The sequence below is a fragment of the Pristiophorus japonicus genome, chromosome 2 (assembly GCF_044704955.1).
Source record: "Pristiophorus japonicus isolate sPriJap1 chromosome 2, sPriJap1.hap1, whole genome shotgun sequence".
Lineage (NCBI taxonomy): Eukaryota > Metazoa > Chordata > Chondrichthyes > Pristiophoridae > Pristiophorus > Pristiophorus japonicus.
This window is the reverse complement of record NC_091978.1, coordinates 159,314,736-159,328,321: the sequence shown is the minus strand read 5'-3', so window position 1 is coordinate 159,328,321 and position 13,586 is coordinate 159,314,736. Positions and strand designations below refer to the sequence as shown.

The 13,586-nt window shown below is 46.7% G+C and overlaps 1 protein-coding gene across 1 annotated transcript in view; it reads right to left on the bottom strand.

Moving 5' to 3' along the window:
* Positions 1-13,586, bottom strand: part of txk (TXK tyrosine kinase) — a 109,035-nt gene that overhangs the window by 16,585 nt on the left and 78,864 nt on the right. Inside the window, exon 14 of the mRNA XM_070860671.1 lies at positions 474-631. Within this exon, the coding sequence (XP_070716772.1) occupies positions 474-631 (158 nt within the window). The remainder of the gene's footprint in view (positions 1-473; positions 632-13,586) is intronic.

Sequence of the window (13,586 nt, the reverse complement as noted above, 5' to 3'; positions counted from 1 at the left end):
AAGTATATACCATTTAACACATGAAGACCTTCTTGATTACTACTTACTAAGCCTTGTTTCCTCTGTCTTATAGATTCGCTTTCTAGATTCTTGCTATCCAATTTCTGCTTTACTTCCTTCCCTTTTGAATTTGTTCTCAGGTTCCCATCCCCCTGCCAATTGCCTGAGAATTCTCCAAAGATTGCCCATTAATAGTACCGGAGAGGGAGTAGCTGAATGATTCACCTATTCTCCCTTTAAAGGGGCACTTTGGTCAGGGTAGAGTCCAGGCAAAACCAGGCTGGGCCCCCAAATGGAAATCTTCTTTTCTCCCTACCCAAACCCAAGAATATCAGGGCAATAATATATACAGTTTGTTGCTGCATTTATTTTAAAAAGAGACTTGCAGGAACAATAAATGACTAAAATGAAGTCTGTATCCTGTTGTCACAAGGAGAAAATAGTGCCTATTAAGAGCTGCAATATCAACCAACCTCGTGCCAGCAGCTATACATGATTTGATACACCGTGGGTGATGCAAGCGATGGCCGATAGAGCCGCTCTCCTCGAGATATCTCGTCAACAACCTCAGCATTTGATTTGTTCTCAAAGGGCATTCTACCCTCAGTATAAACTTCCCACATCAAAACACCTGATAGAGAAAAGAAACAAAATAGAGGGTTAGCAGACAATTATTGGGGAAAAAAATCATTTTAATTCATCCCAATAGAGGTAAAATAATCAACTGGAAATTTGTCTGCGCTCAGCGTTTTTCAGGCAGTGTGCGCCCCAACCAGGAGGGTCGAGACCGATCCAAAATAATTCCTGACATCTGCAACAATGGTATTAAAGCTACCATTTCACAGCTGTTCACTTTACAATCTCAGAAGCTGAAGCCTTCAGGATTTGGAAGGCACTTTTGAGCTGTATGCAGTTTGGAAGAATTTGCAGTGAACTCTCTATCCACTGTCAGCTCCTTGGAGCAACCTCTCTCACCTTTGACAGATCGTTTCTGTCATCTCAACTTCAACTGCCATCTATTCCAGCAGCATCGGTGCCCTTGAAAAAATCTCACCTTGGTCCTCAGAATCCCATCATGGTCAGCCCCAACACCAACATCACCAGGCATATCAGCAACACCAACAACAACACCAACCTTCTCTGCAATCACCTGATGTTGCACAGGACACGGCATTAGCACTCGACCACATTGCTGCCCGGGAGGCCAGGAATGGCCTCACCATGGCCACATTTACTTCACTTAATGCTGTGCACGCTGGCTGCCACATGATGCGCCAGGTTGGCACCATCCCATCCCAGCACCATAAAGCATCTCTGCAATGCCCAAGCCATTCCTTTCACACACATCGCCATTACGAGGTACCATTATGTCTCACCATTCACTGCAACTCACTAAGCTAATTCCAAAGGTGCACACAAATCTGTCCAAGAACACAACGTGTTGAAAATAAAGATTTCAATGTTTGACAACACATTAGCAGAAACTCTACATGAACATTGGCTAAAACACTCAAGTGCCTACCCTTGTGTGTTTTGTTAGTTGGTATGCTTGCACTAGGATGAGGGTGAATGTGAGGGGTGGCTAGTGAGATGGGAAGTGATAATGTTGATAGAGGGAGAGGGATGGGTGGAGGTGCACGGTAAGTTGGTGTGAGTAAGGAAGTGTAGGAGTAGGGTAGGGAAGGCAGAATGATGGAAATGTGATGAGTGGCACAGCAGGATGAGGTTGAGTGTGGCTTTGCAGTAATTTTCATTAACTACTAAGATCATTGAAAGTATTGCGCCACTGCAGGCAGTTCCCTCCTGACAACATCCCTGCTTGTGCCCTTCTGTGCAATGTGCAACCAGGCTGCTTTGGTGTCCTGGGGAGGTCTCTTCTACCATTGAAAGAGAATAAAATCTCCCTGTGTGTTGTGACTCCCTCCATAAGCATCTTGAGGGAGTCATGGGAGAGCCTGCATGCAGCGGTGCACCTTTGTGCAGTAAGTGACACTGTTTGAAGCGCCTTAATGCTGCAAAACACTGGCAGAACAACTGGCAAAAAAAAGTTGGCTATGGTTCCTTTAAGGAAACTGGATGATAACGAGTCATCAGATGATGTCATCAGACCCACTTCCTGTTAATTGGCTGGGGCTTAACAAGCCCAATCTAGGGAAGTTTGTTGTGAGTGGGTGGGCTGGAACTGGGAGCATCTTCCCTACACGCCACCAATGCCGGCCACCTTGGACTCGCCGTGATTAGCGAAATATCGGCCATAATGTTCCACCAGGATTGCCTTCCTGGATAATATATTAGCATGGAAAGAGGATTGGCTAACTAACAGAAAACAGAGAGTCGGGATAAATGGGTCATTCTCCGGTTGGCAAACAGTGACTAGTGGGGTGCCACAGGGATCGGTGCTGTGTCCTCAACTATTTACAATCTATATTAATGACTTGGATGAAGGGACCGAGTGTAATGTAGCCAAGTTTGCTGATGATACAAAGATGGGTGGGAAAGCAAATTGTGAGGAGGACACAAAAAATCTGCAAAGGGATATAGACAGGCTAAGTGAGTGGGCAAAAATTTTGCAGATGGAGTATAATGTGGGAAAATATGAGGTTATCCACTTGGGCAGAAATAATAAAAAAGCAAATTATAATTTAAATGGAGAAAAATTGCAAAGTGCTGCAGTACAGAGGGACCTGGGGGTCCTTGTTCATGAAACACAAAAAGTTAGTATGCAGGTACAGCAAGTAATCAGGAAGGCAAATGGAATGTTGGCCTTTATTGCAAGGGGGATGGAGTATAAAAGCAGAGAAGTCCTGCTACAACTGTACAGGGTATTGGTGAGGCCACACCTGGAATACTGCGTACAGTATTGGTCTCCATATTTAAGGAAGGATATACTTGCATTGGAGGCTGTTCACAGAAGGTTCACTAGGTTGATTCCAAAGATGAGGGGCTTGTCTTATGAGGATAGGTGGAGATGGTTGGGCCTATACACATTGGAGTTCAGAAGAATGAGAGGTGATCTTATTGAAACTTATGATAATGAGGGGGCTCAACAAGGTGGATGCAGAGAGGATATTTCCACTCATAGGGGAAACTAAAACTAGGGGGACATAACCTTAGAATAAGGGGCTGCCCAATTAAAACTGAGATGAGGAGGAATTTCTTCTCTCAGAGAGTTGTAAATCTGTGGAATTCTCTGCCCCAGAGAGCTGTGGAGACTGGATCATTGAATATATTTAAGGCGGAGATAGACAGATTTTTGAGGGAGTAAAGGGTTATGGGGAGCGGGCAGGGAAGTGGAGCTGAGTCCATGATCAGATCAGCCATGATCTTATTGAATGGCGGAGCAGCTCGAGGGATCAAATGGCCTACTCCTGCTCCTATTTCTTATGTTCTTTCGAGGATAAAGAGCATTAATTTCCCCAAGCTGTGCCAAGCATAGCTCAGTCCTGTAATGTTGGAGAAGGCACTATAAAAGTGAAAAATAAAAGCAAAACACTGCTGATGCTGGAAATCTAAAATAAAAGCAAAAAATACCGGTAACACTCAACAGGTCAGGCAACATCTGTGGAGAGAGATACAGAGTTAACATGTTTCTCGCTCCACAGATGCTGCCTGACCTGTTGAGTGTTTCCAGCATTTTCTGTTTTTATTTTATACTACATAAATACAAGCTGTAGTAGTTGTAATAGACATCAGTCCCATCCTCTTCTTCGTTTATGTTGTATATGCAATAACTGTTAGACTGAGTACTGTTTAACTCCAAGAGATATGATCTTGGCTCTGCTTTATTAAGGCCCAAAGTGAGTAATGTACAAAATGGCTGGCCTTTTATATTGGGCTGCACACACGTGACGCCATCTAGTGACTAGTCATCCCAAAAATAAGTACATGACAATACCCCCTTCTGAGATATTAACACAGTCTTTTACAAATTGAGACGGTCCGGTATTTTACACTCCCGGGTTGACCATCTCAGTTCAACTCCAACCTTGGGTGAGTGTTCAGAGTCTGTTGTGACTGGTGGCTGGGTGGCTGACCTGGTGGGAGTGGCAATGGCCATGTCAGGGATTGAAAGTCCATTTTCATTGAACATGTCAGTAATTGAAAGTCCCGATTCACTGATGACCACTGAGTCCTCTGATGACTGGGGGTAGGTTGGTTGGTCGTCGATTGTCTCTTCCTCCGACTGTTGCGGTTAGTCTGTGTGCTGCAGCTTTGTCTGATCCATATGTTTCCTGCATGTTTGCCCATTTTTGAGCTTGACAATAAATACTCTGTTGCCCTCCTTGGCCATGACAGTACCAGCGATCCACTTGGAACCCTGACCATAATTCAGAACACATACAGGATCATTTATAAAAATATCACATGACACAGCTGCGCGATCATGATACCCTTGCTGACTTTGTCTTTAAATTCAACATGATTATTCAAGTCAGGGTATACAAGAGATAGCTTGGTCTTAAGACCTCACTTCATCATTAGTTCAGCAGGCGAGACTCCGGTAAGCATGTGTGGTCTTGTCCTGTAACTAAGCAGTATGCATGACAGGCGGGTCTGCAGTGATTCTTGGGTTACTTGCTTCATACTCTGTTTTATGATTTGACAGCACATTCTGATTGCCCATTGGATGCAGGTTTGAACGGTGCTGACCTTACATGTTTGATACCATTGAGTTTCATGAACTCTTGAAACTCCTGACTGGTGAAGCACGATCCGTTGTCGCTAACAACGATGTCAGGCAGACCATGTGTCGTGAACATGACACTGAGATTCTCAATGGTAGCTGTGGATGTGCTGGATGACATGATTTATACACTCTATCCATTTCGAATATGCATCCACCACAACTAAAAACATCTTCCCCAAAGTCTATATGGATCCTGGACCATGGTTTGGACGGCCACGACCACAGACTCAGCGGCGATTCCGCTGGTGCTTTGCTGAGCTGCATGTAAGTGTTGCACTGATGCACACATGATTCCAGCTCAGGGTCAATTCCCGGCCACCATACAAGAATCCTGGCGATGGCTTTCATCATTACAATGCCGGGATGTGTGCTATGTAGCTCATGTACAAATTTCTCTCTCCGTTTCTTGGGCATAGCAACATGATTGCCCCACAGTATACAATCCGACTGAATAGACAGTTCGTCTTTGCAACAAATGTAAGGTTTGGTCTCCTCGCACATTTGCTTGGGTATGGCAGACCAATCACCTTTGAGGAGGCAACTCTTCACCACCGATAAAATCGGGTCCTGGCTGGTCCAGGTCTTAACTTGTTGAGCCGTGACAGGGGTTCCTTCACTCTCAAAAGCATCCATAACAATAGGTCCACCGGTTGCGGCATTTCCACATCCGGTGTGGGCAATGGCAGACGGCTCAAAGCATCGGCACAGTTCTCGATGCCAGGTCGATGGCGAATGACATAATCATAAGCGGATAATGTCAGCGACCACCTCTGGATGCGGGATGAAGCATTGGTATTGATACCTTTGTTTTCAGAGAACAGTGAAATGAGCGGCTTGTGATCTGTCTCCAGTTCAAACCGAAGACCAAACACGTATTGATGCATCTTTTTAACCCCTTACACACAGGCTCTTTCCACTTTAGACAAACTTTTTGAAGCATACACGACTGGTTGATTAGTTTGTTGGAGTACGCAATCAATTCCATATGATGAAGCATCATAGGCCAATACTAAATGTTTACATGGGTCATAATATACCAGCAGCTTGTTAGAGCAAAGCAGATTAGTGGCTTTCTCAAAAGCTCTGTCTTGAGACGCACCCCACACCCAGTTGTCACCTTTTCTTAGCAGCATATGCAGTGGTTCTAATAAGGTGCTCAATTTAGGTAGGAAGTTACCGAAGTAGTTGAGTAGACCCAGGAACGAATGCAGCTCCGTCACATTCTGCGGCTTGGGTGCATTTTTGATGGCCTTGGTTTTCGCGTCCGTGGGTCTGATGCCATCAGCAGCAATTTTCCTCCCCAGGAATTCAACCTCTGGTGCCATGAAGAAGCACTTCGAGTGTTTCAGTCTGAGTCCCACTTTGTCCAGACGATGTAGAACCTCTTCCTCGGAGTCACAACCTGTGATCAGGATGTCATCTTGGAACACGACAGTTCTGGGAACGGACTTCAGCAGACTCTCCATGTTCCTCTGAAATATTGCTGTAGCCGAGCGAATTCCAAAAGGGCACCTGTGATAAATAAACAGTCCTTTATGTGTGTTAATACACGTAAGTCTCTTCGACGTCTCGACCAGCTCCTGTGTCATGTAGGCTGATGTCAAGTCCAGTTTGGCGAACGACTTACACCCGGCTAGCGTTGCAAACAAGTCATCAGTCTTCGGTAACGCGTACTGATCCTGTTTCGAAACCCTGTTGATCGTAGCCTTGTAGTCTCCACAGATTCTGACTGTGCCATCACTTTTCAGCACAGGAACAATGGGGCTGGCCCATTCATTAAATTCAACCGGTGATATGATCCCTTCATACTGGAGTCTGTCCAGTTCAATTTCGACCTTCTCCTTCATCATATACGGAACTGCCCGAGCTTTATGATGAATGGGTCTTGCATCCGAGTCCACGTGGATCTGCACCTTGGCTCCCGTGAAGTTGCCGATGCCTGGTTCAAACAATGAGGGGAACTTTCTCAGTACTTGGGTACATGTATCTTTCTTCGATGACAACACCTTGATGTCATTCCAATTGCATCTGATTTTTTCAAGCCAGTTCCTGCTGAACAGCATTGGGCCATTGCCTGGGACAATCCCTAGAGGTAACTCGTGAACCGCACCGTCATACGACACTTTAATTGTGGCACTGCCAATCACCGTTATGAGTTCTTTGGTGTACATGCGCAACTTGGCATTGACTGGACTCAGCCTGGACCTCACAGCCTTAGTATCCCACAGCTTTTCGAATGCCCTCTGGCTCATTATCGATTGACTCGCCCCATGTCCAGTTCCATCGATACCGGCACCCCATTAAATTTCACGTTGATCATTATTGGTTTGCTGTTAGTTAGGAATGAATACAGTCCATACACTTCCTCCTCTGGTATCACGGATTGTGTATCCGGATCCACGCTAATCTGACTATCATCCTCCACGTGGTGTGTCACAGCACGCTTGCCCATCTGCGGACACTTGCGCTGGAGATGCCCCACTCTCAGACAGCCTTTGCAACTATATTGCTTAAATCGGCACTGCTGATGCCGGTGATTTCCCCGACAATGCCAACACAGAGAAATCGGATGCATTCCCGCTGGTGGAATTTGGGCAGCCACAGGTTTCGCGTAAGCAGTCGGGTAGGCCCTGCCATGTGCCGCTCTGCCAAAAGCCGAGTCAATCATATGTACACAGTACTTGTCGAGTCTCGATTTTTCAATGATATCTACTTTAGACTTCTATCCGTCGTCATGCATGACTGAGCGATCGTGGTGGCCCTGTTCAAGTCCAACATCTCCACCGCCAGTAGTTTACGCAGGATCACCTCATGGTGGTGCCGATTACAAAAAAGTCCGCAGCATGTCTGCCAACACTGCCCCAAACTTACACGGTCCCACTAGACATCTCCAGTCGGCAATGAATTCTGCCGCATTCTGGCCCTCTGAGCAAACGTGCGTGTAAAATCTGTATCTCGAGATGATGATGCCTTCGTCTGGCTTAAGGTGGTCCTGTACCAGTGTACACGATTCTTTATACGTCTTCTCTGTTGGACTCACAGGCAGGAGTAGATTCTTTATCAGACCATAAATTTTTGGACCGCAAATCGTGAGGAACACCGCCCGGCGCCGATCTGTGTCGCCGACCTCCTCCATTTTGTTGGCCATGAAGAACTGGCTCAAATGGTTCACAAAGTCTGCCCAATCTTCTCCTTCCACAAATCACTCCAACAATCCAATTGTGCTCATTTTTGCATGCAAAGGTTCTTGTTGCCTCATTGCTAAATGTTGTGTATGCAATAACTGTTAGACTCAGTACTGTTTAACTCCAAGAGGTATTGTTGTGTATGGAGAAAGAGTCAGACTGAACACTGTGAGTTCAAAGTAAAGTGTGACCGTAGTCTTTTATTGCAGGTCTCCACAGTGTCTCTCCAACCTGTGAAGCCTCCTTAAATACCTATGCTCCCAAGGGATTATGGGATCCCTTGGGACTCCAGGGGATGAGCCCTCTGGTGGCTGTACAGAGTAAATACATGTCCACATATCTAACAGGTATGACCTTGGCTCTGCTTTATTAAGGCCCAAAGTGAGTAATATACAAAATGGCTGGCCTTTTATACTTGGGCTGCACACGTGCGTGCAGCTCAATGGCCTCCAACAATGACGCCATCTGGTGGCTAGTGATCCCAAAAGTACATACATGACAGTTTACCTCCAAGGATTCAATATTTCCTGTGTCTTGGTGATCAAAACTACTCAAGCTGAAGACTGACCCGAAAATTATACAGTTTTAGCATGATTGCCTACAATTTATATTCTACTGTTTTGGCACTATTGTTCAGCATTCCATTGCTTGTTAATTGGTACTCCACAGTGCATTGATATGTTGAGTGTCAAATGCCAAAACCAACAGATCTCTTTCCTTTAGCTATTTTGATAATATGCAGAAAAAACATGGCAAATAATGTTTCCCATTATTTCTTCCAATATATAGATCCTACATCTATATCTGTGTATTACTTTTCATCTGGTATTGTTCTACCCAATGCAGATTTGATTTATTTCCTTCTGTAGGTCCTGGCTTATCTTCAAATCAATCTATATCCCTACCCCCCAAGCCAGCCCACTAGAACAATATAATCTGCAAACCTAACCACTTTGTATTGAGTTTCTGGGCAGGATTTTCCATTGGAGGCCAGCCAGGTCTTTCGGATTTTCCACTTGAAGTGACAAATGGATGGGGACAAATAATATGTCCATTGAAATATGGGTGAATGAATTTTAATGGCATGCAAATCACAGCAAGGTGTAATTTTAATTTATGGTCAATTGCGCCTAAGCAACATTTGGGGCTAGATTTTACACTTTTGTGCTTATTGCCCAAACATGGGCATTATTAATGGGCATGGACGGTAAAAATGGGTTTTCAGATCGCCGGCTTCTCGCCCCTTCTCAAAGCACCTAGTCTCCATTTTTGAAATTGAGCATTACCGCGAGCGATATGAAATGCGCGGTAGCGTTAAATTTCGCTGACCTTCTGCCGTAAAGTGTCACCGTCCTTAGCAACAACATGGCAACACTCGATGGCCGCGATTCAGGAGGTCAAGGGTCATCATGACATGCACAGAAGAGGAGACAGAGAGAGAGGGAGCTGAGAGGGACTGAAGGCGTGTGGGTGTGGTGTGGCGGCTTTGGGAGGAGGCAGGGAGACTTTAGAGCTCTACAGCAAATAGGTGAAACAAAAATTAACTGTTACCAGCCAGATATTTGCCCGAATTTGGCCTATAATGGAGGGAGAGGAGGAGGCATCACAGCACGCTGTGGAGACTGATGCCGGAGAGAGCAGTGAGTTGGGAGAGGAGCACATTGGAGGGCGCAAAAGACGAGGCAAATGCCTCCCTCCTGCAGGAGGTCGAGTTACGTTGGTGTGATTTGACACAGGGAGGGCGTGGGAAGCCCACCCCAAAGGCTTACCAGAAGATATGGGCCGAGATAGCAGAGGTGGTCTCGTTGGCGACCAATGAGGTGCGTGAGAACAACCAATGCTGCAAACGATAGAATGACTTTGTCGGATCCGCAAGAGTAAGTATTACATTGATTTACATGTACTTATGTATTTATATAATTTGATTTGTAACAGTCATGAGTGACTATCAGCAGATGCGAGGTCTTCCACTTTTACCGGGAATGTTTTACTCAAAGCCTGCGGTCACGCTGCACGCCTTTAGGTAAAGAATGATAATTATCATAGTAAGCATGATTTCATCTGTTGGTTATGTGCTATATCACAGTGTCTGTGACAGTACCTAGCAATGATATCACACAATGATCTCATGCCATGTCGTCCTGTCACCTTTTACAGAAGAAGCTATCGACGATGAGGTCCGTGCAGAGACAAACGGGTGGGGGGCCACCAGACCCCAGCGACATCACTGACATGGAGGAGCGGTGCTCACACTCGTGGAGAAGTACTCCCGGCCAGCCATGGAAACATCTGCAGACCCTGAAGTGATGTCACATGAGTAAAGCTTACACCATTGCATGATGTAAATCCATTAGATGCCACACAACTCATATCCGAACAATCATATATGAGACATGATTTCTAAAATTGTCATAGAAATAATGCTGGCCGAATGAAAATCATTGCAATGCAAATGTGTTGATGGTCATGAAATGTGATGTCCGCTATGATTTTGAGAGCGGCGGTGTTTTTGTTGTGCATATGCTGTGCGTAGCGCTGGACTCACCTTGTGACCCTAGCATCCCCTTCTCCTCTAATAGCGTAATTTGTGTTTTGCAGCTCAGCCAGCAGTGCGGCCCCAGGCAAGACCACAGAGACCAGAAGGTGGGGGAGCGGGGCCCGACTTTCCGGACGATCCTACATCTGGTGCTGAGGAGCTCTGATTCTCGCCCGTCAATCTGCTGGGTCTGTTCTCCATGGATGAGAGCGCCGACTTCAAGGAATCTGCATCGCCACGCTCCAGAAGCCATTCCACCCTAAGGCCATCTAGTGTTCCTCCGGTCATTTTCCCGCCTCCACTCTGGCCCCAAGCACCTCACCACAGGGCACCCCATTTGTCCCCAGGACGACACCTACCCCGCGGAGGCCTCGTGGACACGGCAGGTCTGGTCCACGAGCGCCACATGAGAGTGGAGAGATGGTACAGTTGTCCAGGAGGACTGTAGACATTGGTGACCAGCTCATCGAAGCATTGGAGGGCATATCCCGACAGCTGGCCACCATGACTGAGTACATTCCGCGGATAGCGGAGGCCCTGGATGCGATAGCCAGGAACACTGTTAGCACGGGCCTCCCAGTGGTCCCAGACGGCGGCACTCTACCCTCAGGTTCTGCACCACCACTGCGAACAACAGATGAGAGCAAGGACCAAGATCCTGCTTCTGCATCAGAGAATGTTGCCCCCTCAGCAACCCCCGCTCCCGTAGCCGTGCAACCACCGCCTCTGCCTTCATCCCCCTCAATGAGGCACCGCCTGAGGAGCTCCTTGGCCAGACGCTGTGGAACGAGGAGGGGAAGGGGTAGAAGTGGGGAGAAGAAGGGGAAGGGGGAAGGAAAGTGAGGTGCATGTCCACAGGTGATGGCTGCGTTATATCTCCATCTGGGTATATGCAGTTTTTTGTAATGTATGGGGGGAGGGGACCACCCTCCTGCTTTGCCTTTGTATTCTGTGTTGCTGGACATGTTGAACATTTAATTGATGTCAATGATGGAAAAAGTGGGGGGTGGGCAGGGGTTGGGTGTTTTTGCCTGTGATACTTATGATTTCAGACCAATGTTGATATAAAACATTTTTTATTGAACATAACCTTGTTGCGCACTGTCTCAGATAGCTGGACTGTTACACACTGGTGATTCCTTAACATGAAAGAGTTAAATAAAACTTAGCTTCAATCAACGTAAACTTTACCTGGCACCAAGGTGATGGGCACCATTGATGTCTGAGCTGCACACACACAGCAGTGTGTCAGTGTTGTCAATCACATCAATGTTCTTTCAGGCATCAGCTCCTCACGTAAGAGTCTTGCAACTATGTAGCCACCACGGGCCCTTTCCTGCAGTCTGGAGGGTGTCGTGGGCATGGTTGCATAGCCAGCCTGATTGTCTGGCCTTAGGTCAGCGTCCAGCCCCTCGCCAACCTCTTCCTCTCTCTCCTGAAGTGGAGCATCAGTCCCTTCTGGCAATTCTTGGCCCCTCCTGATAGCCAGGTTGTGCAGCATGGAGCACACGACCACAAATTTCCCTACTTGCTCAGAGTTGTATTGTAGCGCCCCTCCTGAGTGGTCCAGACATCTGAAGCGCTGCTTAAGCACAGTTATTGTTTTCTGAATCACATTGCGTGTGTCTCTGTGGCTCTGGTTGTATCACTTCTCGGCCTCGGTGTGGGTGTCATGCAGTGGGGGGTCATCAGCCAGGTGGCTAGGCCATATCGGTTATCACCAAGCATCCAGCATTGTCCTTGTGGCTGACTTTTAAACATGTCAGAGCCAGCGCTCTCATGCAGGATGTGAGCCTCTTCGAAGGTGCCCAGACATTTGGCATTTACTGCTATGATAATCTGGTTGTCTTTGGCAACTAGTTGGACGTTCAGGGAGTGAAATCCTTTTCTGTTATGGAAACGCTCCGGGTCCTGAGAAGGTGGCCACACGGCGATGTGAGTGTACCGTATAGCTCCCTGCACCTTGAGGAACTTAGCAATGCAGTAGAATGCTCCGGCCCTGTCAGTCTGAACCTCCGTGGTCATGGGGAAACTGATAAAGTCCATCCTTCTCGCGTACAGGGCCTCCATGGCCTGTCTAATGCAGCGATGGGTTGCATGGTGAGACAGAGGGCAAATCTCGACTGCGGAGGCCCGAAAGGGACCGGATGCATAGAAAGATAGTGCCGCGATGACCTTGACCTCGACCGACACTGATGTCCTGGTGTCAGGCTGCAGATGTGGCCTGATGAGCTCACATATTTCATTGATCACCACTTTGTGGAAGCGCAGTCTCCAAAGGCAGCTGTGGTCAGACATGTCGAGGTAAGACCTCTTTTCCCTGTATGTGCGGGGTGTGTATGGTCTGGCCCTCCTCCTCATTCTTGCATTTCTTAAATTGCAGACACAATGATGTGCATCGCACATTGAGCCATCTGCGTATTAATCGATGCAGGCTGAGAAATGGCTGGCCACATTGCAATTCAAGTATAATAGCGATTGGTCAGAAGCAATAATTTTCTCACTAAAATACACCGAGAGTAAACCTCCAAAAATCTAGAGTCTGAAAATATGTCTGTTGAGATGGTCACTTCACCTGAGAAGAACTCCAGAATCAATGCAAACTCCCCTGAAGTTGAAGCAGCCTTTTGAATGAAGCGACCTGCGATTTTAAAAATGGCAGCCACACCACTGGCTTTAGTTCAGAACAGTTCCACTTTTTCTGGGCGTTTTTTTGGGCGAGTGATATTGTAGGCGATATGTGTGCGAGGTGATGAAAGGTGGGCGATCTCCTGGGCGTTAGTTTCGCCAAACGTGGTTTTTACCACAAAAAAAAATGGGCGGGCGGTATTATAGAATCTCAGCTTTAATTCCTTGCGGAAAGTAATGCTGGGCGATATTATGGGCGTTGATTTCGCCCATTCTGATAATTCTGTCCCAAAAAAGTGGGCGAGTGGTAATATTTTTTCCCGCCGTTAAGCACATGGGGAAAGTAACGCTCGGCGATAAGTTTCCGAAAAATGCCCGTCAGTTTCCATTTTGTGGCTAAATGGGCGATATATGGGCGTTATACATCATTTCAGCGGTAAACTGGATGTTAAATGGGCATTAAGCATGCAAAAAACGTGGAAAGTCTAGCCCTTGCTGTTGGGAATATCTGTACATTCTTGGCATTCAAGGCTGTTATGGCAGCAGCAGG